The 25,903-nt window shown below is 43.7% G+C and overlaps 1 protein-coding gene across 1 annotated transcript in view; it reads left to right on the top strand.

The window, feature by feature from the left end:
- The window catches only part of Nploc4 (NPL4 homolog, ubiquitin recognition factor), a 59,353-nt gene that overhangs the window by 2,358 nt on the left and 31,092 nt on the right, over positions 1 to 25,903 (top strand). The window contains exons 2-9 of the mRNA XM_028895379.2: positions 3,702 to 3,782; positions 7,776 to 7,888; positions 14,310 to 14,486; positions 16,858 to 16,906; positions 17,611 to 17,705; positions 20,184 to 20,307; positions 22,259 to 22,438; positions 25,757 to 25,843. Of these exons, the coding sequence (XP_028751212.1) occupies positions 3,702 to 3,782; positions 7,776 to 7,888; positions 14,310 to 14,486; positions 16,858 to 16,906; positions 17,611 to 17,705; positions 20,184 to 20,307; positions 22,259 to 22,438; positions 25,757 to 25,843 (906 nt within the window). The remainder of the gene's footprint in view (positions 1 to 3,701; positions 3,783 to 7,775; positions 7,889 to 14,309; positions 14,487 to 16,857; positions 16,907 to 17,610; positions 17,706 to 20,183; positions 20,308 to 22,258; positions 22,439 to 25,756; positions 25,844 to 25,903) is intronic.

Here is a 25,903-nt window from a genome sequence, read left to right as displayed (position 1 = left end):
AATGCTTGGGTGACAGACTCCCATTTCTGAGTAATTGGATGAGGAAGCATTTGTAGAGCCTTGTGTGGAACAATCCTTTTCTACACCATGTATGGTGATATTTTATTTGTGCTGAAATGTGATTTTATTTGAATGTTGATAAATAAAGTTGCCTGGGGGTCAGAGCTAATAGCAAGCCATAGCAGAAGCCAGGCGGTGGAGGTGCACGCCTTTAATCCGATCACATGGCAGACAGAGTCTGTGTGTTCAAGGACATAGCCAGCTTGGAGACACACACCTTTTATCTGAATACCAACCATAGAGACCTGGAGGTCTGTATAGACAGGCAGTGATGAGGAGGTCATGTGGTTGGGTTTACAACCAATGAGAAGGCAGAACAGAAAGTCAATAAAAAGACAGACACACAGGAAGTAGGTCTCCTCAGGGGAAAGACAGCCGCAGGGGGTGGGGTAAGAAGGCAGTCTTGGTCTCAGTTCTTAGCTACTGCTCTGACCTTGGGCTTTTAACTCTGCATTTGGCTCTGTGTTTCTTATTTAATAAAACCATTCAGAGTTACATCTACACCATGAATATGTATTACTCTCATTTGTTAATAAAAAGCTGATTGGCTGATAGCTGGGCAGAAAGAGATTGAATTCTGGGAAGAGGAAGGGGGGTCAGAAAATGCAGAGAAGCAAGATAAGAATGTTGTACTGAGAAAAGGTACCAAGCCATGTGGTTAAACATAGGTAAGAATTATGGGTTAATTTAAGTGTAAGAGCTAGTGAGTAATAAGCTTAAGCTACCAGCCAAGCATTTATAATTAATATAAGCCTCTGTGTGATAATTTGGGAAGCAGCTGCTGGGTATTTGGGAACAAGCAGTCTGGACAGGAAATGTCTGATTACAGAGCCTTCCTCAGAGAAGCAGAGGTTTTTACTTTTTGACATGTCTCAGTGTTGAAGACAGATTGAAGAATGAAATATGTGCAAATAGTTTCCTTACATTTATAAAGGTGTTTTTCTTTGGTATCAAATCCCAAGTGAAGAGTACTAGAAATCAGAAGTCACTTACATTTGCACTTAATACAGATGAGTGAGCAGGGTGAGGAAATGGGACACAATTCTATGCCCTTTAACAATCAAGATATTCATAGGGACTATCCAGAACAAAATCTAAATGTTGAATATACATGGCAAAGCCAAGTGAAAGTCACCAAAAATTAAGAGACATGATTGTGCTATTTTAGAAAACTCACATTATTCTTAATTGTTTGATGAAAGTAGACAAAATTCAGTTGACTGTAAACCATTATGGAGTTCTGCAATGTGTCATTAGAAATCTTTAAACAATGCCTTGTCAACATTTTTTATCTGCAAAGCGTTTTCTATATAGTGTACCGTTAATGACTGCCAGAGTAGGAAGTACCGCAGCGGCATTTTCTGAGGTATTTGTGTTTTCCCTCTTAGCCCTCGGGTGGCCGGGCAGAAACTGCCTGGTTTATAGGGCATGCCAGTTCATGCCAGCATAATGAATGACATGTTCTCAGAAGGCTTGGACCAGTATAGAAATCAAGGCCTAGAAACTGGTCCATGTCTGGGAGTCTTGAAGGCAGCCAACGTTTTTAGCTTTGCCTTGACTTTGAAATACATTTTGTTAAGACTGCCTAGAAATCAAACTATTAATGATAGAATTTATCATGGTATTAAGGGCCTTTATTTTATTTTACTTTTTTTTTTTTTTTGGTTTTTCGAGACAGGGTTTCTCTGTGTAGCTTTGCGCCTTTCCTGGGACTCACTTGGTAGCCCAGCTGGCTCGAACTCACAGAGATCCGCCTGCTCTGCTCCGAGTGCTGGGATTAAAGGCGTGCGCCACCACGGCCCGGCTTTATTTTACTTTTTAATTAATTTATCTTTTATTTTTATGTGTATGTGTGTGTGCGTGTGCTTGTGAAATTTATGTGCCCCACAAGCATGCAGGATTCTGTGGAGCAGAAGTGGGTATTTCATCCCAGGGATCTGGAGTTACAGACAGTTGAGAGCTGCCAGTAGGTGCTGGGAATTGAACCCAATCTTCTGTAAGAGCAGCTATTGCTCTCAAGAGCTGAGCCATCTCTCCAGCTCTTCTGTTTTTTTTTAAAGATAGTTTCATGTGATGCCCTCTTCTAACCTTGAAGGGCAATGCATGCATGTGGTGCACAGACATACACGCAGGCAAAAAACACTTATTTAATATTTCTTTTTTTTAAGATTTATTTATTATAGCCGGGCAGTGGTGGTGCATGCCTTTAATCCCAGCACTCGGGAGGCAGAGGCAGGTGGATCTCTGTGAGTTCGAGGCCAGCCTGGGCTACCAAGTGAGTTCCAGGAAAGGCGCAAAGCTACACAGAGAAACCCTGTCTCAAAACACCAAAAAAAAAAAAAAAAAAAAAGATTTATTTATTATGTATACAGTGTTCTAGCTGCATGTTTCCTGCAGGCCAGAAGAGGGCACCAGATCTCATCACAGATGGTTGTGAGCCACTATGTGGTTACTGGAATCAAACTCAGGTCCTCTGGAAGAACAGCCAGTGCTCTTAACCTCTGAGCCATCTCTCCAGCCCCTGGCAAAACACTTATACATGTAAAATTTAAAAAATCTATCTTAAGGTGGTCTCATGTAGCCCAGGCTGGCCTCTTCTTTTGCTCTTGCCTCCACCTCTGGAGTGCTTGGGATTATAGGTATTCCTACCGTGTTTAGCCTTGAAGTTGCATGTTCTACATGAAACTATAGGGTGTTTGAATCAGGATGGTACTCTTAGGCCGTCTTTCATGTGTTGATATGACTCACCTCTCTTGTTTCCCCTTCAAGCAAAATGCAGTTGGGGATTCAAAGGGGGAGGACTGAGAATGAGGAGATGGTTTCATGGATAAAGGGCTTGCTATGCAAGCCTGAGGACCTGAGTTTGGATCCCAGCACCTGTGGGAAAGCTGGACACAGTGGTGTACATCAGTAACTCTGCAGTGCAAGAAGTGGAGGTGGGAGGAGCCAGTTGCTTGTTGGCCAGCCAGTGCAGCTGAAGTGGTGAGCTCCAGGTTCAGCGAGCCCTGTCCCCCAAAAATGATGTGGAGAGCAGTAGAGGAAGATGCCCTATGTTGACTCCTTGACACCATGTGGATGTGCACAAATGGGTGTACTTGTGCACATAGGTACAAGCACACAACATACACACCAAAGAAAGGTGGGGAAGAGTGACTCCTACCTTTCAGTTTCAATAGTCCAGATGCCAAAAGACTTCAAGTATAAGTCTTTTTTTTTTTTTTTTTTTTTTTTTTTTGGTTTTTTTTAGAGACAGGGTTTGTCTGTGTAGTTTTGTGCCTTTCCTGGAACTTGCTTTGGAGACCAGGCTGGCCTCGAACTCACAGAGATCTGCCTGCCTCTGCCTCCTGAGTGCTGGGATTAAAGGCGTGCACCACAGCCTTTTTAAATTTAATTAGTTTATTTACTTTTTATGTATATTTGGGTTTTTGCCTGCATGTATGTCTGTGTGAGGATGCCAGGTCCCCCCTGGAGTTACAGACAATTGTGAGCTGCCATGTGGGTGCTGGGAATTAAACCCAGATCCTTTGGAAGAGCAGCCAGTGCTCTTAACTGCTGAGCCATCTCTCCAGCCCTTCAAGTGTAAGTCTTATAAAATGGATGTCTCATTAGGTACAGTAACCATCTTACTTCATTTACAATAGATAATCCGTGTCCAATCCCCGGATGGAGTGAAGCGGATCACAGCAACAAAGAGAGAAACAGCTGCAACCTTTTTGAAAAAGGTACCTGTGGCCAATCTTGTGGGGTTGTTCCCTCCAGTGTGCCTGTCCATGCCTTTTCTTGTTAACTTTTTTCTCCTGCCACCAAGATGTCAGTTGTGTGGCTTTTCTCTGTGTGATTGAACTGGCTACCTGCTGGATTGTCGTGGTGGTGGGAGGGGGTAAGGGTAGGGAGGGAGAGAGGGAGATGGGGCAGACAGAGACAGAAAGACAAAGTCTCACTCTAGGCTGGCCTTGGACTCTAAGCAATTCTGCCTCAGCTTCCTGAGTGCTGCTGGGGTTACATGTATGAGTCACCATGCAGAACTCTGGCTCAGATGTTTGACACAGTTGCTCTCTACCAGGCCATGGCAGATGTCAAAGTACTTTGCAAGAGTAATTTTTGAGAATGAAAATTCAGAGCTGAGTGTGGTGCTCATTCATACCTGTTATCTCATCTCAGGAGGTTGAGACAAGAGAAGTTGAAGGCCTGCATAGGCCTTGTAGTGAACTGTGGACCAGCCAGATCCATGGAATGACATGCTTTCTCACACACACTGAGCAAGGACCATGTCTCAAACAAACAGAATTTGGAGAAAAACTTGTGTTTGTTAAAGGGAAATTGTAAAAAAAAGAAAACAAAATGTTTAGAATGATTCCATTCTATTTACTTACTTATTTATTTTTGTTTTGTTTTGAGACAGGGTCTCTATATAGTCCTGGCTGTTCTGGAACTCTGTGTAGATCAGGCTGGCCTCAAACTCACAAAGATCCGCCTGCCTCTGCCTCCCAAGTGCTGGGATTAAAGGCGTGCACCACCACTGCCCTGCTTGGTGAAGTATTTAAAATGTTAGAGGCAACCTTACTGATGCTTTTGCTACATTTCTTCAAATCTAAGACATAATCGAGCTTCCAAAGGAATATCACTATGTATACCTAGGAAACTAAAAATGGAATTACACTTGCTTTCCCTTGTCATTAGAATTTTATTTTGTGCTTTAGTACTTTTTAAAAGTTATTTGGAGCCAGGTGGTGGTGGCGCATGCCTTTAATCCCAGCACTCGGGAGGCAGAGCCAGGCGGAACTCTGTGAGTTCGAGGCCAGCCTGGTCTCCAAAACGAGTTCCAGGAAAGGCACAAAGCTACACAGAGAAACCTTGTCTCGAAAAACCAAAAAAAAAAAAAAATAAATAAAAATAAAAAAAAATAAAAACAATGAAGCCAGGCAGTGGTGGTGCACGCCTTTAATCCCAGCAGAGGCAAGTGGATCTCTGAGTTTCAGGCCAGCCTGGTCTACAGAGTGAGTTCCAAGAGAGCCAGCATGGTTACACAGAGAAACTCTGTCTTGAAAAGCCAAAAATAAATAAACGTAATTACGTTAGAACAGGTCACAAATGGACATATAATGTCACCTTGGACACTGGCACACCTTGTAAACAACATGGCCCAAGTCTGTGTCCAAACTGACACCTGCCTGGGCTTGGGTAAACTTGTCCCTCTAAATGGCTTAGCTTGCTACCCCACCAAACAAGCCAATTAGTGAATGACCAAAGAAGGGAAAAGTTGGATGCTGAGCTCTGCTAGTTAAAATGCAATGAGCAGCCTGGGTACTGGGAGTCAGTTTCCTCTCAACACTGGCAGAGGAAGACCCTCTGGGACAGGACCTGCACAGAGAAACTGATACAGCAGGGCTAGACCCTGTGAGCAGAACGCTGTTCAGATGGACCCCTTTAATTTCACCAGTTTTTCCTTCTTATGGATTCATAAGAGTAATATACAATTAAAATGATTTCCAAATAACTTTTTTTTTTTTTTTTTCCGAGACAGGGTTTCTCTGTGTAGCTTTGTGCCTTTCCTGGAACTCGCTTTGGAGACCAGGCTGGCCTCGAACTCACAGAGTTCCCCCTGGCTCTGCCTCCCGAGTGCTGGGATTAAACGCGTGCGCCACCACTGCCCTGCTTATTTTTATTTTTTACTGGACTGTGTTATAGATGTGGTTCTCTGCTACTAGATACAGATGTACATCTATGGTAATGGTGTTCTTTTTCTCTTTCCTTGTGTTATATACTTATCTTTATTTCACATCAAGTTCCTTGTATCCTTGCATTACTGTGAATCATGTCTCTAGAGTGCTTTCATTGCGCACTTCTGAAATCCATGCCCCTGAACACCAGCTTCCCTTTTCTCCTCACTGCAGTCCTGGTAGCCACCATTCTGTTTTCTTTTTTTGTGATTTCCACTACTTTAGATATCTCATGTAAGTGAGATTATACTGTGTGTGTGGTTTTGTGTTTTTTGTTGTTGTTTTGTTTGTTTAGTAATAAAATCCCAACAAATGGTCTCTAAAACAGCCTCCTTGTATCCTTACAAACTTGCTTGGAAAGCAGGTCTTGAGCCCTGTGAATCTTGTTTGGGCAGGGTGGTCTGTGCTCAATGGTATTTATATGTGGCTTTATGCTCTGTAAAGAAATTGATGTTGGCATGTGTGGTGAGATTGTTTACATTGAAAATAGCTCACAGACCAGCACTTGGGAGATAGAGGAGGAAGATCAGGAGTTCAAGGCCTGCTCTAGCTGTGTTCTAAGTTTGAAGCTAGCCCAAATTACTTGAGACCTGTGTTACTGTCTCCTCCACGTGGACTCAAGCCAAAGAAAGAAGACAGCTCATGGGATCTTAGTGATTGGTTCATTTGAGACCAGTCATTTCAAGGTCTGGTTGTTTGGTTTTCAGAAACCAGAACCCCGAGAGCTCGTTTGGTAGGATGTTTAATGTCTGTTGAGTTAAGTGATTTCATTGCTCCCGGTAGCACAAGTGAGTTGATAATCTACCCACCTGCCTACTTCCTTGTCTTTCCTTCCTTCCTCTTTCTTTCCCTCCTCCTTTCCTTGTTTTTGTCATGTTGTCAGGATCTCCTGCATATAGTCCAGAACTTGTTGTGTAGCTAGTCTTGAACTCCTGATACTTCTGTTTCCATCCTCTCAGTGCTGGGATCACAGGAGTGTGCTACCATACCCAGCTGACATTTCTTTTTAAAAAATATTTTAAAATCTTTTACACTTACTTACTTACACTACCACTTGTTGAGATGGGTGGTGGTTAGCATGCATGACAGGATACACATGTGGAGGTCAAGAGTCAGTTCTCCTACTGTGTGGGTCTAGCATCAAATTTAGGCCATTAGACTTAGCAGCAGGCACTTTACCTGCTGTGAGATCTTGCTAGCTGCAGCTGACTATTTTTTTTTTTCCGGCTTTTTGAGACTGGGTTTCTCTGAGTAGCTCTGGCTGTTTTAGAACTCTCTGTAGACCAGGCTGGCCTCCATCTCATGAGATCTGCCTGCCTCCTGAGTGCTGGGAACAAAGGCATGTGCCACCATGCCCAGCAGCTGACTTTTCTTTCTTTCTTTTTTCTCTTTCTTTTTCCTTCCTTCCTTCCTTTCTTCCTTCCTTCCTTCCTTCCTTCCTTCCTTCCTTCCATCCATCCATCCATCCATCCATCCATCCATCCATCCATCTTTTCTTTTCTTGGCTTTTTTGAGACAGAGTTTCTTTGTGTAACAGCTCTGTCTGTCCTAGAACTCACTTTTGTAGACCAGGCTGGCTTCCATCTCACAGAGATCTGCCCACCTCTGCCTACCTCCTGAGTGCTGGGATTAAAGGCGAGTGCCATCATGCCCAGCAGCTGACTTTTCTTGATTGGTGACATCACTCTATACTCCATTTTTTCTCTGTTGTTAGGTTTTATGATTGGAATTGGGTTTTTACTATTGATTAAAAAGGAGTGGTTAACTTGCCACACGTGGCCTTGACTTTGGCCAGTTTCGTTTCTTCCATGTTTCCCGTGGGCTACTTATTTGAAGTGGCACTGGTATGATGACTGGTTTTTCTCCAGAGTGAAATGACAAGGGGTCCGCCTGGCGAGCATGTCCTAACTTTACCAAGTGTTTTCCAGTGGTCTTGACAGCCTGTGGTATGCCAGCTTGGATCTTCATTACATTTCTGTTGTTTGGGGCTTGTAGGTTGCAAAGGAGTTTGGATTCCAAAACAACGGCTTCTCAGTTTACATCAATAGAAACAAGACTGGAGAGATAACAGCATCGTCCAGCAAATCCCTTCATTTGCTAAAAATCAAGTAAGTGTCCAGCTGGTGGGAGACAGGCAGCGGGAGGGACTAGGTCCAGTGCTCCAACTGAGGCTGCCTGGATTTCCCTTATCCTCTGGGTACTGCTATAATTACGGCCCTGTTAACTGCTCACAGACAGAGATTGTGTTGCTTAGCTGGTGTACAACAGCTGTACTAGACCAGCAGTTAGCGTTGATCAGGTTTGACTATGGAATTCTGGAATGGTGTTAGGAGAAGGTTATGGTCTTGGATCCATATCTGAAGTAGAGTCAACGTCTTGTCTGGAGCAGGCGACTTACTTAGAGCACAAGTATTTGAGAAGAGATCATGCCATGTCAGCCCTGCTTACTAAGAAGGCCCCGGGGAGATATGGTGGCCCATTTTCACTTGTCAGTGAGGTTTTGACAAAGGCCTCTGACTCACACTCCTGTTTATGGTATTATTGGAACGCAGTCATGTCTGTGACTACTTTCATGCTGTCAGTTCAGAGGTGAGTGATTATAACACGTAGCCTGCAGAGTTCAAAATGTTGGCTGTTTGGCCTTTTATAGACAAGCTTGTTCAGCCTCGTCTAAACTGGGCATCTGCATTAGTGATCAGTCTTTTTTTTTTTTTTTTTTTTAATTTTATGTGTATGAGTGTTTACTTGCATGTATGGCTCAGTCTGCAGGCATTTGTCTGCATGCCTGTTTATTAGACAGAACAGAACAGTAGGCTAGTCTGGCAATTTTACCACTTTTATCATAGTAGGATAATGTGGCAAACAGAAATATATAGTGATATCATTTATTTGTTCTGCAAAGACTTGGTCCCTGTTTGCCTATCCCTATAATTAGTATCTTTCACTATTGTTATTTGTGACCATTTCCAGGGTGGCCAAGGACATATTTTCTTTGAGCTTTAAGAAAGTTTGGTTCTTTGTGTGTTTGTGTGTTTAATATATTTGGGGGTAAGATTTTGCTAGATAGGTAGATCAGATTGGCCTTTAGTGTTTTTTTTTTTTTTGTTGTTGTTGTTTTTGTTTTTTTCGAGACAAGGTTTCTTGTGTAGTTTTGGTGCCTGTCCTGGAGCTCACTCTGTAGACCAGGCTGGCCTCGAACTCACAGAGATCCGCATGGCTCAACCTCCTGAGTGCTGGAATTAAAGGGGTGCACTACCACCACCTGGCCAGCCTTTAGTTTTTTTATGGAGCTAGAAGTGGAACGTCTTATCTAGAACATGGTAGTCACCCTTTTACCCCTGAGCTACATCCTGGTGAAGGGTTTTCAAATTTTGAAAATCAATCATTTCTTTAAAAAACTTTTTATAGCCAGGCATAGTGGCACACACCTTTAATGCCAGCACTTGGGAGGCAGAAACAGGCAGTTCTCTGTGAGTTTGAGACCAGCCTGGTCTACATAATGAGATCCAGGACAGCCAGAGCTATGTATTGAGACCCTGTCTCAAAACAACAACAAAATCTATTCCATTTTATTTATGCGTGTGCACATGTATGAGCATGCTCTCGAGTGTAAGGTCACAGGACAATTTGGGGAAATGAGTTTTTCCTTTTGGTCCTGGAGGTTAAACTCAGGTCATTGGACTTGTCTTAGGCCCCTTCATTCACGGAGCCGTCTCACCAGCTCCCAGAGTCAACTCATTTTTCACGAATGTTAAGGAAGTTTGAACTTATGCTGCCATTCCTTCCCGCCTGTGAGCCTTGGAAAGTTTCCTCATTTCACTGGGTCTTGCTATCCTTATGCCTCTTTCACATGAGTGTAGTAAGAACAATGGCTATGGTTTTTGTGACACTTTTTTTAAATGTGTATGTGAGTGTGTGTGTGTCTGTGTGTTACAGGTGGTTGTGGGCTGTCTGATGTAGGTGCTGGTAATTAAACTCAGAGATGCTGAGCCATCTCTCCAGCTGGGGCAGGGCTTTTGATGTTGCTATTGGGGGTTGGCTTTAAATCTTCATGCATGTTAGGCAAGTGTTCAAACACCCCAAGTGCTGGGATTAAAGGTGTGCATCACCAAGCCTTGCCTATGAGGTAAACCTTTTTTTTTTTTTTTTTTTTTGGTTTTTGGTATTCTCTATGTGACCCTGGCTGTCTTGGACCTATCTCTGTAGACCAGGCTGCCTTGAACTCACAGAGATCTGACTCCAATGCTTCTGTTTCCCAAGTGCTAGGATTAAAGACATGTGCCACCACCGACCTATGAGATAAAATTTGAAATATTTTAAAAATACATGAAAGTAAAGGACAGCAAGAGCTACATAATGAGACCTTGTCTCAAAAAAATTAAAAAGAGGGGCTGAAGAGATGGCTCAGCGGTTAAGAGCACTGACTGCTCTTCCAGAAGACCTGGGTTCAGTTCCCAGCACCCACGTGGCAGCTCACAACTGTCTGTAACTCCAAGATCTGACACCCTCACACAGACATACATGCAAGTAAAAACACTAGTGCACATAAAATAAAAATAAATTATTTAAAAAAAAAAAAACTGGGCTGGAGAGATGGCTCAGAGGTTAAGAGCACTGACTGTTCTTCCAGAGGTCCTGAGTTCAATTCCCAGCAACCACATGGTGGCTCACAACCATCTGTAATGAGATCTGGCACCCTCTTCTGTATGCATAATAAATAAATAAATCTTTAAAAAAAACAAAACAACTTAGGTGGTTGGGGATTTAGCTTAGTGGTAGAGTGCTAAGGCCCTGAGTTCAGTCCTCAGCTCCAGGAAAAAGAAAAAATAAAAAAATAAAAACAACAAAAAACAAAAACAAAACTTAGAAAGAAAAAGTCTGAATTGAGTTTACTGACACATAGTCTTGGGAGACTAAGGAGGATTGCGAGTTTGTGGGTTGCATTCATATCTGCTCTTCTTGATCTCAATTCCTTGCTCTTCATGTTGAATCTGGAGACCTGATTGGTTAACACGACAGTCTCTGGGTGCTGCCCTCTTCTTTAGGAGTGTAGCGCGTCTATTTTCACTTTTCATATTGTTTTATTTTTTGAGTTGGAATTTTCCTGCTTGAGACTACAGATACATACCACTGTAGCACTTTCACTTTAAATGCCCTGTTGTTTTTTTCAGCACTGCTATCAACTTGCAGTGAGTACTGTTATGAACACCAGGCAAGTGCTATAACCTGAGCTGTGACTCCAGGTCTCTGCTCCCGACTTGTAAACTTTTTATTTTGAGACAGTCTTTCTGTGTTGCCCAGGCTAGCTTCGGACTTGCCTTCTTTCTCAGTCTCCTAAGTAGCTGGTTTACAGGCCTAGCCAAAACATTGTTTGATTCCCTTTTACACGGAGCTGTTGGTATGTAGCACTTCACGGTTCCATATCACTCCTAGCTCTTTCTTGGAAGGTTTCTGTTCCATTCTCTGGAGTTTGTGTTTGTGTCTTGTAATTCCAGCATTTGAATCCTAGGCCTTCCTCTCTCTCTCTCAGCACTTGTTTCTGTCTACTCTTGCTTGAGGGAATTTATGTCCCTTGTATCTTTGTTTTTTTATTGGGAGAGGTGTGAGGAAGCATAGTTCTATTCGATGCAAGTTCATTTTAGTGGCATTTGCTGTGTAAGCACAAGGGGGTGCTGTGGAGCTAAGACTGCTTGCCTTTCTGGTTTTGGTCTTCCAGATCCCCAAACAGCTCAGATTCCACTCCCATATGCAGGCCTCTGCTTAGAGCCTTGGAGGTAACTTCCCTGCTGTGCTTCTGGTGGAAGCAGACTGGATTTCTTCTTGGCTCCCGTTTTGACCTCCTGGATTCTCTTAGTTGTTCAGACTTCCCTTAGTCACCTGGGTTTTTTATTTGCTTGTGATTTTTTTTTTTTTTGATGTTGTTTTTTGAGACAGGGTTTCTCTGCGTAGCTTTGGAGCCTGTCCTGGAACTCAATCTGTGAACCAGGCTGGCCTCAAACTCAGATCCGCCTGCCTCTGCCTGCAGAGTGCTGGGATTAAAGACATCCACCACCACCACCACCACCACCCGGCTTGTTTTGTTTTTTTAAGACAGGGTCTCATGTAATCCAAGCTGGCCTTGATCTTGAAGTGAAGCTAAAATACCCTGAATTTGTAATCCTCTTGCTCTCACCGTCCTCAGTGCTGGGATTACAGGTGTGCACTGGCAAGCCTGGCTAATCATTTGGCTTTATGTGGGAGTTTCAGGCTAACAGTCTTTTTTTTTTTTTTAAGATTTATTTATTTATTGTGTGTTCTGCCTGTATATATCCCCACAGGCCAGAAGAGGGCACCAGATCTCATTACAGATGGTTATGAGCCACCATGTGGTTGCTGGGAATTGAACTCAGGACCCCTGGAAGAGCAAGCAGTGCTCTTAACCTCTGAGCCATCTCTCCAGCCCAGGCTAACAGTCTTTTGTTTGTTTGTTTGTTTTTGTTTTTTTGAGACAGGGTTTCTCTGCATAGCTTTGGAGCCTGTCCTGGAACTAACAGAGATCCTCCTGGCTCTGCCTCCTGAGTCCTGGGATTAAAGGTGTGCTGCCTGGCCAGGCTAACAGTTTCATGAGGCAGGGAGCTCCAGGCCTAATCTGTTGTCTAGCGAACCCCGAAGTCTTGATCAAGTTCTTGATCACGGCCTTGGCCAAGGGACCATGGCTGTGTCCTCTTCTGTTCTTACTGACCTCACTGCCAGCTTTGGGAAACCTGGGTATTCTGAACCCTTTAGGGCTCAGCAGCATTTTTACAGTATATTTGTCAAAACTGATCCAGGGTCTGAGCCAAGTAGTTCATAGCTAGAGGGTGTTTAGGAATATCTAATCCCCTGCTAGAAGCAGAACTCCTGGTTACAGTTTGGCAGTTTTATTGCCTATGAATTATGGAGGAATAAGAAGAGCTGCAGCCATGCTCCTGGGGGGCTGCATGTCTTGCAGACTCTGCTCTTCCTTTGGTTTGCTGTTCAGCACTGGGCCAGCTGTTCTTTCAGCTTTTTTCTTGTGTGTCCTGTTGATGGCAGCTGAAAGTTTGCCAACTGTTCTCTTGCCTCCTGTCTTCAGAGGCTGGAGCTGATTTAGTGCCACAAGCCATCTCTGGTCGGGCATGACCCACGATGGGAAACATCCTTTAGCTACAAGTCATGTCAAGTTAGAGCACACAGCAAGTAGACTTGTGGCAGCTCTTTAGGAAAGCAAACCTTCCACAGTCTTGGAACAGAAGGCTGTGCCTGGGAATCTGTCCTATCAGAGTGAGTGTTGGCATCTGTTTGTGGGTATGTTCTTCACAGTGGCAGAAATCAGCAGACTTGCCCTTTAGCATGGTGAGCCTACCTCCCTGGGGAATATGAAGCCAAACTGGTGGCACACATCTGTAATCTTAGCGCTTAGTAAGTAGAGGCAGGAGGATACTGAGTTTGAGGTCAGTCTAGGCTACATAGTAAGATGTGGGTTTTTTTTTTTTTTTTTTTTAAATGAGTCATTATCTAGGATTTCTGTTGCTGTAATAAAACACCACAACCAAAAAGCAGCTGGGGAGGAAGGGGATTATTTGGCTTACATGTCCTGGGTCACAATCCACTGAGGGAAGGGAAGGGCAGGAACTGAAGCAGAAGCCATGAAGAAATGCTCTCATTTTTTTTTTGCTTTTGTTTTTGTGGTTTTTTGAGACAAGGTTTCTCTGTGTAGCTTTGGAGCCTTTCCTGGAACTCACTCTGTAGCTCAGGCTGGCCTCCAACTCACAGAGATCTGCCTGCCTCTGCTGAAATGCTCATTCTTTAAGATAAAAAAAAAAAAGTGTTATTTGTCATGATTATGGTATTCTGCATACATGCATGCCTGTAAGCCAGAAGAGGCACCAGATCTCATTATAAATGGTTGTGAGCTACCATCTGGTTGCTGGGAATTAAACTCAGGACCTCTGGAAGAGCAGTTAGTGCTCTTAACCTCCGAGCCATCTCTCCAGCCCCAAAATGCTCATTTTTAATGGCTTGTTCAGCTTGCTTTCTTAAACACTCCAGGACTATCTGGCCAGGGGTAGCACCACCAATAAATGGGCTGGACATTTCCACATGAGTTGCTAATTACAAAAATGCTCCATGGGCTTGCCTACAGGTCAGTCTTGTTTTTTTTGAGACAGGGTTTCTCTGTGTAGCAGTCCTGTCTATCCTGTAACTCGCTTTGTAGACCAGGCTAGCCTTGAACTCACTGAGATCCATCTGTCGCTGCCTTCCAACTGGTGGGATTAAAGGTGTGCACTGCTACTGCCTGGCCCTCATAGCTTTTAAAATAAATTGGTGAGAGAAGTTAAATTTCCAAGAATCTGCACTGATGTGTATAATGCCAAGAAACAAGTAATTCTGTTCTCTTAAAATCAGGAACTTCCCTAGTAGAGCTTTAGACTGTACCAATTTCTTTTGAAGCTATCAGGATAAACCACTAAACTATGTGGTTTGATTTTGGAGGAAAGGATGGCGTTTGATGTTTTGTCCTTTGAACAGGCATGGCGATTTGTTGTTCCTGTTTCCCTCAAGCCTTGCTGGACCTTCATCTGAAATGGAGACATCGACCTCACTAGGGTTAAAGGCCTTTGGTGCTCCTAATGTGGTTGAAGATGAGATCGATCAATATCTCAGCAAGCAGGACGGGAAGATTTATAGGAGCCGGGACCCACAGCTGTAAGTGCTCTATAAGGCTCCTGCCTGTGGAGCTCTTAATGGATCATTAAAGGAAACATTTAAGAGCTTTTGTAATCTTAGCACTTGGGGGCAAAAGCAGGAGGACTGGTCAAGTTCAAGGTCAGTGTAGTTGACACAGTGAGCTCAGGCTAGCTTATGAGAACCTTGCCTCAAAAGAAAAAACAGTTTAAACAAGTTCCATGCTAGTAAGTGTCTTGGTGAGGTGAAAGACCTGAGTGGCCATCTGTTGTCACATTATTTTACTCAAAAGAAACAACAAACAAAAACTATTAGGCGTATGTGAATACTAAGAGATTCTAGGCACAGGTAGGTTCTATTTTGGTGTTCCTTAGATACCTGTCCCCTCCCACCAGCAGAGGTAGGGGTAGAAGGACCAGTGGTTCAGTGTTTACCAATACAAGGGCTGGCTCTGACTTCTCCAGAGCGAATGCTGTTAGAATAACCTGGGCACTAGGTACTAGAGTGTGCCTCTAGTGAGTGTCTGGTTTGTAGATATGCTTTGCTGTTTACTTTGTACCCGGTTGTGTAAAGTGCTAGTGCATGTGTGCATTCCTTATTTTAGACTTTTTTGCAATTCTTTTAAAAGAAACCAGTTAAGAACTGGAGAGATGACTCAGCAGTTAAGGGTGCTTGCTGTTCTTGCAGAGGATCCAGGTTTGATTCTCAGCACCCACATGGTGGTTTACAGCTGCCTGGCCTCTGAGAGCACCAGGCATGTATGCAGATACACATAAAGGCAGAACACGCATACCCATAAAATCAGATTAAAATTAAAAAATAAAATAGGGAAACCAGTTAGAAACATCTGGATTTACACTCAGCAATGTGAAATTATGTGAGCGGAGGCTGTTTGTCTCTGTAGTGCGTCTCTTTTAAGTGCATCACTCTCTGAATGTGATAAGATACTGCCACTGGCACACTGCTATTCTAAATGCTATGTCAGCAACTTTTTTGTAAGATGGAATAGCCACAAATGCTGCTCAGCTGCAGTGGCTGGAGCCTCTAAGATGCCTTCCATTTGTGTTTGTTCCCGGGAACTCATTATGATCTGGGCTTTCATGTCTCCCTCCATTAGCTATCTTTTTTATGTGTTAATTCTGCTCTTCAGAAATACACCTGCCTCTTACTGACATAGGAAATACAGAATCTACCTCTTTTCTTTTTTCTTTTTTGGTTTTTCAAGATGGGTTTCTCTGAGCCCTGGCTGTCTAAGAATTCACAGTGTAGACCAGGCTGGCCTTGAACTCAGAGAGATCTGACTGCCTCTGCCTCCTGAATGCTGGCATTAAAGGTGTGTGCCACCACCATCAGGGTTAGGCAAGGCACCCACCAGCTTCTTCCTGAGCCTCTTATGCCACCACTGCCCAGCTAGTCTTGCTCTTCTGTTTCTTATAAATCACATGCATCTAAGAATTCTGACCCCATTTGAACCTTTGCAGGACTTCAAACAATTTAACTGTCCTGATGATGCCACTGTGCCCTCATACACTTAAGCATCTCTCCATTTGTTGTACATGTTGTCTATCCCAAACCCCTAGATCCTGGCATCCTTATATGTTTCCTGAGTGTGTGTGATGTACACATTTCAGACTAAGGGCTGCTTATGCAGTGTGTCAGGGTTTCTGCCTTATCCATGAAGTATTTGTTTTTTTGGGGGGGAGGGGAGGGGTAGGGTTTCCAAGACAGGGTTTTTCTGTGCAGCTCTGGTTGTCCTGGAATTCAAGCTATACATCCAGCTGGCCTCAGACTCACAAAGATCTGCCTGTCCCTGCTTCTCAAGTGCTGAAATTAAAGGTGTGCACCACCACTGCCCAGCTTTTCCTTAACATTTTTATTTAATGTGACTTCAAAACATTTTTATTTTTTATGCTAAAGAGGGAACATCACCTTGTGTGTTTGATAATCACTATTTTATTTTTAGTTAGTATCATTTTAAGCAATTAGTATTCATGAAACCACGAGTTTAATGTGGCAGGTTTTTCACTTTCCATTTCTTCTCCTCTCCAGCCCGTTCTTCATTTCCCTCTACCCTTTCCCGTTCTCTTTTGAGACAGCCCTGTCAGTCAGACTGGCCTTGAACTTGAGTCTTTCTGCCTCTGCCTCCTGAGTGCTGTGATTACAGGCTTATGTCATCCCATGTAGTAGTTTTTTTTCTGATACATATCAGAATAAATAATAACTATTACAATGGGAACATTTATCTGTGTACCATCAACAGTAATTCTTTATTTGTAGGGAAGCATTTTACCAAAGTGTGATGTACATTTTAAATATCAAAAAACTTGGGATGTAGCAACAGAAAATAACCTTTGTGTCCCTGTGCTTTTCTTTGACTCTGTGCACCCTCCAGATGTCGCCATGGCCCCTTGGGGAAGTGTGTCCATTGTGTCCCGTTGGAGGTAAGTCTGTGCAGAGGGAGTTCTTGGCTGGGCAGTGTGGTTGGCTGCTGATAGAGCTATCTCAGCACTTTCTGGTCCCAAAACGTGGGTGTTGGGGCTCTTAAAAGAATTTTTCTATTTATTGTCTTGGGCCTTGTATTCCCAATAGTACAAGTGGCACAGAGAATCTGAGACTTATTTATGGGAGTGACCTTCTAGGGGGATTGTGAATGGCTGAGGCATTGTGTTGCTGATGAAGAATATGTACAGTTGTCTTCCTAGATAATTATTCTCTGACACATAGCTGGGCTTCTCGGTGCCTGCTTGTCATGGTTTTGATTTACCATGTCTGAGGCTTATGTCTGCTGTGATTTGTCTGTCTGTTTCTCCTGTGTGTGTGTGTGTGTGTGTGTGTGTGTGTGTGTGTGTGTGTGTGTGTGTGTGTGTGTTGATGAGGATTGAACTCAGGGCTTTGCTACTATGCTGTATCCTCAGGCCTTTTGTGACTTTGCAAAATTTTCTTAGAGCTTTTGTCTTTAATAGGAGTTCATTTTACCATGAAAATGTAACAGGAAAAAACTTGATTCTGACCTTGAAGTGTGAAGACCTAGCTTAGCCTCCCTCCATATCTCTGTGCTGTCTGGTCTGACTCCCTGCACAGTAAGATTGAAGTTTCATGTACCCTGGCAGACCGTGACCACTCATTTCCTGTATATTATTAATAGCCATTTGATGAGGACTATCTGAACCACTTGGAGCCTCCTGTGAAGCACATGTCCTTCCATGCCTACATCCGGAAGCTAACTGGAGGGGCAGACAAGTAAGTATCTACTCTGGCCCTAGCACTCAAACTCTTCATGCTTGTCTGATGGTTTTGTTTATAGTTACTGTCATGGAAATGCAAAAGTAAAGGAAGGCAGTGCAGAGAGCAGGAGTCTTGAATATTGTCTGTTCTAGGAGCAGGGGAGAGAGTCTGACAGATGTCCTGCTGTACATCTGTCCTGCTGTACATCCACAGTACGCAGGGAAACAGACAGACTCACAACTGATGGTAGATGTGGAATGGCCTGGTGAATCCCTGAGTCTGAACCATCTTCTGCTTTTCAGAAAGACAGCTACCCCATAAGGATCTCAGCTCACCAACCTTTGCTCCTGCCTGCTCTTTCCCCAGGGCTCTGTCTGTCTGTCAGGTTCACATTTACAACTGTAACGGGGGTGAAGCCACAACACTTATCTATGGGTTGTATTCTGGTACCACGGGGGCTTTAGTTAACATACTTGGTCAGGTGGATGGCACAAGCAGCCTCCTCTTCACCTGAATGCTGGTGTCCGGGAAGGTGAACCAAGACTGGTGTTTGTTTGATTGAGATCCTCTTGCCTTGGCCTCCTGAGTGCTGGGATTACGGATGTATACTGTCCCTCCTGGCCGTGTTTGTTCTTTTTAATCTGCCTGTCTGTGTAGCTCCTGTTGTGTCCATCTGACAGAGAATAATAGACCTTCTGGCAGCTTTGTAACTCCTGTCACTGGTAAGAGATGGCACTGGTCCAAGTCAACCTGCTGACACCCAAAATTATTTTTTATTTATTTTGTTTTTTTTGAGCCAGGGTTTCTGTGTGTTTCCCTGGCTATTTTAGAACTTGCTCTGTAGACCAGGATGTCCTCAGACGCAGAGATCTTCCCGTCTCTCATGTGCTGGGATTAAAGGTTAAAGGCGTATGCTACTATGTCCAGCCAAGATGACCATTTAAAAATGTTAGACTGGGGGTGTGGTGGCCGGCTAGAGATATGGCTCAGCAATTAAGAGCACTGACTGCTCTTCCAGAGGACCTGGGTTCAATGCCAGCACCCATATGGCAGTTCACAGCTCTCTGTAACTCCAGTTCCAGGGGACCCAACACCAATGGACATAAAATAAAAATAAATAAATTAAAAAACAAAACAAACCAACTTTCAAAGAAATAAAAATGTTAGACTAGGAGCAAAACACCACCAGAAACACACACACTTAACTCTCAGCGGGGAAGGCTGTGGGGTTCTCTTGGAAGCAGGTAGATTTACTGTAGGAGGTGCCTGCTCATCTTCTTGTCATTTTGGGTCAAGGAATGTTCCTCTTCTGTGGAGACAGAGCCTGTGAGCAGCAGCTCACCTTATGCAGTAGAGGCTAGTGCACCCTTGGCTTGGGAAAAAGCATTTAGTGTCAGGCAAAGGAATCCTTTTTTTGTTTTGGTTTTGTGAGACAGGGTTTCTCTGTGTAGCTCTGGCTGTCCTAGAACTCATGGTGTAGACCTGGCTGGCCTTGAACTCACAGAGATCCGCCTGCCTCTGCCTCCTGAGTGCTGGAATCAAAGGCTTATGCCATCACTGCCCAGCTAGGTAAGATAGTCTTAATTCACCTCAAGTTAGCCATCATAGCAATAAGTATTTTGAATGATCATGAACACTCAAAACAGAATTTTTATTTACAAAACAAATGTCACATTTTACAACTTAAATATGTATAAGTTTTTGGGTCAGTTATGTCTTAATAAAGCTGGGGGAGGGGTAAGAAGGAAAATTGAGGTTGGTAAGATGACAAGGCAACATTATTAAGTCTGATGACCCAAGTTCTAAGTTCAATCCCCGGCCAGGACCCACATGGTGGAAGGAGAGAACCAGCTGTTGCAAATTGACCTCTCACCTCCACGTGTACATATATGTGTGAATGCACATACACATACACACACTAAATATGTAAAATGTAATAAAACAACTATTACAAAGGAAAAAGGTGGAATTAATGGAGGCATTCTGTGATTGAGGAAACCAACATCACGTGTACAGAAATTCCCTGTATCAGTGGTAGGCCCAGTACTTCCTCATTGATATCCAAAGACAGTGCTTTTTGCTTTTAGCTAAAAGCAAATAGAATGAATATATTATTGTTCTGTATCCTAATCAGATTTTTCCTAAGAATAAAGATGTTATACAAATGAGTAGATACTGGGCTAATAATGTCATCAGTCACTGATAAGCTTCCTTTTCTCTTGGTGGCACAAGTTAGATAATAGGTATTCATCAGTGTTCTTGAGAATCTGATGGGTGTGGGAACGAGCTGAGAACAAAAACTGGATTTCTGTAGAAGGAGCTATGTGTCCCACTGCGAGGCACTGTGAAAAGTAGAGTGGTTTCAGTGCATTGTCTTGCACTCTTGCCCCTAGCTGCACAGCCCAGGGGGTGTAAGGTGTCTCACTCACCCTTCCTGTCTCCTGCCTGAATCCTGCTGTTGTGTTTAACTCAGTCTCTCGTCTTCTCCCTTAGGGGGAAGTTTGTTGCCCTGGAGAACATCAGCTGCAAGATTAAGTCAGGGTGTGAGGGACACCTCCCATGGCCAAATGGTATCTGCACCAAATGCCAACCTAGTGCCATCACGCTGAACAGACAGGTGAGGCTACCTGTGTCCCTGAGATTTGTTTTCATGCCTAACAAGTGGACACTTCCTTCGTGGCAAATTCTGTGGTGCTTCATTTATTTGTTTGTTTATGTTTTTAGTTACATGATTTTTTGTTTTGTGGGTTTTTTTTGTTGTAGTTGTTTGTTTTTCAGATAACATTTCATAGCCAGAAGTTTCTCTGGTTCTGCCTGGCCCTGAGGTCCAGATGAATCTCTCCCATTTGAGGTCCTGTAGCCACTTATAAAACAATCATTCCGAGGCTTAATATTAATTACAGACTATATGGCCTATCGCTCAGGTTTCTTGCTAGCTAGCCTTTTCATCATTTTTTTTTTTTTTTTTTTTTTTTTGGTTTTTCGAGACAGGGTTTCTCTGCGTAGCTTTGCGCCTTTCCTGGAGCTCACTTGGTAGCCCAGGCTGGCCTCGAACTCACAGAGATCCGCCTGCCTCTGCCTCCCGAGTGCTGGGATTAAAGGCGTGCGCCACCACCGCCCGGCCTAGCCTTTTCATCTTAAATTAACCTATTTCTATTAATCTATGTTTTGCCACGTGGCCATGGCGTTACCTGCTCTCTCACATCTTGTTTCTCCTGGTGGTGGCTCACAGCGTCTTCCTGACCCTGCATTTTCCCTCTGTCCATCCTGGATCTCCCGCCTGGCTCCATTCTGCCCTGCCATAGGCCAATGCAGCTTTGTTTATTAACGAATTAGAGCAGCACATATTCACAGCATACAGAAAGACATCCCACAGCACTTCCCCTTTTCTGTCTAATCAAAACCACTTCAAAGACCTACAGAATATGGCATTTAAAATGTTTTAAGAACTTAGACTTTTCTGGACATTGAGACATGTCTGGTAGCACCAGTCTACTTCAGAGAAGATAATGGGCATTGAAGAAAGTCCATATAAGGAGTTTGCTTTCTTTGTGGCGAAAAGTTAGCCACTGGGCAAAAAAATACCCTTGCCTCAACTACTTAAGATATGCAGGACCCATAGGAAGGTGACCACTGAACTCTGCAAGGCCCTTCAGGTTCCTGCTTCACAGAGGAGTTGCCAGACGTTCTGCAGGACTCAGGGAGAAACAACTGATTTTGCCAATAGGCGAGACAGTCCTTCAAATTTCCTGCTTCACTAAAAAGTCTGCCAGAGACGCTAGGCCTTTAGACTGAAGATGGGTGCCCCAATGTTGCATAGGAACTTTGGGTGACTATCCAGGCAGCCGGATGTCTCTTATCATTTCTAGAGTTTTGGAAGTTGCTTTCAATGCACTTCCTGTTTGCTTAGATAATATTATACCCTTCTGAGGTCTTTGATGCAATTGAAGACTAGATAGTTATAGTTTTCCTTAATTTCCCTCCATCCTTCCCTCCTTCCCTCATGTTTTAGAAGCAGTCTTCAGCTGTTTCCTTTAGTCCAGGTTGGCTTCAAACTCATGGCAGTCTTCTTCCTGCATCAGCCTCCTGAGTGCTGGGATGGATCAGAGTACGTTCTTGAATTTGTTTTTAGGGGCTTAAACTCCAGTGCACATGCTAGGCAAGTCAATGATCTACCAGTGGCCATGTCTTTGAACTACACCCCCAAGCCTGTTTACCTTGTTGAAAGAACTAGATAAGGCTGGGTCCAAGCTGGAATAAAAACAATCAGGTCTGGGGCGATGGCTCAGAGGGTAGAGCACTGACTGCTCTTTCAGAGGTCCCAGGTTCAGTTCCCAGCACACATGGTATTTCACACATGTCTGTAACCATGGTCCCAGACCTCCAAGGGCACCTTGTACGTGGGTGGTGCAAACAAGCAAAACATTCCTGTACATAAAAAAACAAAACTAAATCTTAACAAAAATCTAGATAATGTTTTCACTAGATTTTTTTTCTTGAAAAAATAACATTGTGATGGAATGGTTTTTTTTTTTTTTCACTTAAACCTATGTTTGTTAATTCTACAGAAATACAGACATGTGGACAATATCATGTTTGAGAATCACACTGTTGCTGACCACTTCCTTGACTTCTGGAGAAAGACAGGAAATCAACATTTCGGATATTTATACGGACGGTACACAGAGCACAAAGACATTCCCCTCGGCATCAGGGCTGAAGTGGCTGCAATTTATGAGCCTCCTCAGGTATATAAGTGCAGGATCTACTGTGTGTGAAAGCTGAGTCTGGGATGTACCCTTTCCAGGTGGCCTCTCTTACTTTGCTTTTTCCACAGCTTTTCTATCTCTTGAGCATGCACACATCACACAATACATGGGCATGAAATTACTAGAAAATTAAGATCACAGCCTTATGTCACAGGGTAGGGATATCGCTCCTTTGGTAGAGTACTTACCTATCATTCACAAAGCCCAGGGTTCAGTCCCTACCACTTTATAGTCTTTGTGTGGTGGTATATCCCTGTAATCAATCCCAGCATTGAAGAAATGAAGACAGGAGAATCAGAAGTTTAAGCTCATCCTTAGCTACATATTGAGGTGGAGGCCAGTCTGGGTGCATGAGACCTTGCACCAAAAAAATGAGAATCTGACTGCCAAAGGGAAGCCGATATACAGGAGCAGATGCATTGTGGGTTTGGGGTTTGTTTTTTTTTTTTTTTTGTTTGTTTGTTTGGTTTTACAGCCCTGGCTGTCTTGGAACTTGCTCTGTAGACCAGGCTGGCCTCGAACTTGGAGATCCACCTGCCTCTGCCTCCTGAGTGCTGGGATTAAAGGCCGGCACCACCACTCCTGGCTCATTTTCTCTTTATTAGTATATTTGTATCTCTATATATGTGTGTCTGTGCATGCCACGGTACATGTGTGGAGGTCAAAGGAAAACCTCCTGGAGTCGGTTCTCTCCTTCCACTGTGTGGGTTCCAGAGGTCAAACTCAGGTTACCAGGCTTAGTGGCAAATCTCACTAACCACTTTTCTTTTACCTCAGTGTTCTGGAGGTCACTTGGTTTGCTTTTTAGATCATCTGACCCAGGGCCCCATCTGATCCTGGGGCACAATTCAGGGTCTGCAGACATGCCTGTAGGAGTACAGTGCATGGCCTCTGCAGAAGTGCACGTGCCTGCCTGCCTTTGTTACAAGGATTTCCTGTGTGTGACACCCCACTTTGACATTTTAGCATTTGTATTGAGCTATTTGTAAATTGAAGTCTTTTTTTTTTTCCTCTGAGAGTTTTGTTTTGTTTTTTGTTATTGTTCTTTTTTCAAGACATGGTTTCTCTGTGTAACAGTTCTGACTGTCTTGGATCTTGATTTGTGGGCCATCCTGGCCTCGAACTCAGAGATCTGCCTGCCTCTGCCTCCTGAGTGCTTGGATTAAAGGTGTGGGACACTACCACCAAGATAATTGTAGAAGTCTTTTTTTTTTTTTTTTTTTTTTCTTTTCCTGAGACAGGGTTTCTCTGTGTAGCTTTATGCCTTTCCTAGAACTCACTCTGTAGTCCAGGCTGGCCTCAAACTCACAGAGATCTGCCTACCTCTGCCTCCCCAGTGCTGGGATTAAAGGCATGTGCCACCCTTCCCTTACCCCCCTCCCCAACCTCCCACTAGTCAATGGTAACAGAGACCCTACAGAGAAATCTATTTATACAGACCTTGGATGGTGGAGTATTCTCTGATTGAAGTGCTGCTTTGTAAGCACAGAGCCTCAGCTCGGTTTTGTAAGTTTCTGTCATGGATAGTGTAGCAGTTCTATTAAAAGCATAATTGAAGCCCAGCTCATCCCTTAGATCCCAGCACTTGGGAGGCCAAGACAGGAGAATCGAATGAAGTTCAAAGCCAGCCTATGCTGCATAGTGATCTGAGTCCAGTCTAGATTAAAAAGTGAGAAACTGTCTTTTTTTTTTTTAAAAAAAAAAAAAAAAAATGCAGGATGTGGTAGCCAACACCACTAATCCTAGCATTGAGGAGGCTAGAGGCAGGAGATGGTTGCAGGGGCCCCCCACCCACCCCCGTCCCCCTTTGAGGCAGAATTTCTCTGTGTAGCCCTGGCTGTCCTGGAACTTACTTGGTAGATCTAGGCTGGCCTCAAACTTTTAATCCCTCCCAAGTGCTGGGATTAAAGGTGTGCATCACTAACGCCTGGCTGTCAGCTGTTTTTCAGGCCAGCCTAGTGTACAGTGAGGCTAGTGTACAGTGAGGCTAGACAGGACCACATAACTAGAGATTGTCTCAAAAGAACCGCCCCCCCCCCAAAAAAAAAAAAAAAAAAAAAGAAAACCAACAACTATAAAAACACATATTTTTTGGGAAAGAACAGAAACTTCTGGCATTCTGACTGCTACTGTCAATATCAGTGTTTCCATGTTGGGGAGTCCCAGTGGTTGAAATCCTTGACCTCTTAACACCATCTGCACATACAAAGTTAGCCCTGGCTACCATGTTATTGGGCAAGCATCTTATATTTATGCTGTGCTTGGTATTTGACATGTGTTCTCAAAGTGGTAGCGCTTCCTACCTGGTGAAATCCAGCAAACATAAAATCCATTGCTGTTTTGTTAGAACTTGACTGGTTTACAGGACTGAATTCCATTAAAGCTCCTTTGTGTTTTAAGTCCCTGTGACTGGGGTTTTGGCTTAGAAGGGTACTTACTCATGACCTTGGGCCTGCATTTAAGTGGAGAGGAAAGATTTTGGGTAAGCTTTGTCCATTTCAGGAAGTATCACTTATTATCACTTAAAAATTCTTTTCCTCTAATTCTTCTTGTTTGTTTCAAAACAGGGTTTCTTTGTATAGCCCTGGCTGTCCTGGAACTCGTTCTGTAGACAAGGCCGGCCTCAAACTCAGAAATTCTTCTGCCTCTGCCTCCTGAGTGTTGGGATTAAAGGCATACACCACCACCACCACCTGACTGCCTCTAATTTTTTTGCATTTATTTACTTTGTGTGTACATAGTGGAGGTCAGAAGACAGCTTTTGGGAATCAGTTATCTCTTTCCACCATGAGTTCTGGGGTAAACTGGTCATCATGATGCAGATCTCATGTCTGAGCTGACAGTTTAGGTTGACATGCACTGGCCACACCCAGAGCCTATCAGATGATCCAGCTGGATGCTCCTCCTACTGCACAGATTAATTTGGGCTATCTGTTTATTTTCTGTTAGATTGTGCCTCTGGCTGTCTCAGTGTCTTGGCAATACCTGGTCCTATAGCCAAGACACTGAGCCAGAGGAACAATGTACCAAAATGGTTCTGGGATGTCTGCTACCTTGCAGCTGCAGTCTGTCTGCCAGCCACCTGTCAGAGCAGAATTACCTATCCACGGGAGTTCTGAGAGCAGCTCCATTCCCCAGGTGAAGGCACCTTTCAAGCAAACAGCAGTTCAGCTTTCCTTGGGCCCATTTACGTTTGTAGCTGTGTGTTTCAGCAGGGTTGAGGCTTGAGGTGGAAGTTGTAGAAGTGCCACTCTTCAATCTGCCTTCTAACTGCTTTCTAACTATGGTTCCTCACAGATCGGTACACAGAACAGCCTGGAGCTTCTGGAAGATCCGAAAGCTGAGGTGGTTGATGAGATTGCTGCCAAACTTGGCCTGAGGAAGGTATGAGGCCTCTGCCAGCCAGGTGGCCTTTGGGGAAACCCACAGGTGGAGTGGCTAAGT

This window comes from Peromyscus leucopus, chromosome 8b (genome assembly GCF_004664715.2).
Source record: "Peromyscus leucopus breed LL Stock chromosome 8b, UCI_PerLeu_2.1, whole genome shotgun sequence".
Classification (NCBI taxonomy): domain Eukaryota; kingdom Metazoa; phylum Chordata; class Mammalia; order Rodentia; family Cricetidae; genus Peromyscus; species Peromyscus leucopus.
Note: the sequence above shows the minus strand (reverse complement) of the source record. Positions and strands in the feature narration are given on the sequence as shown.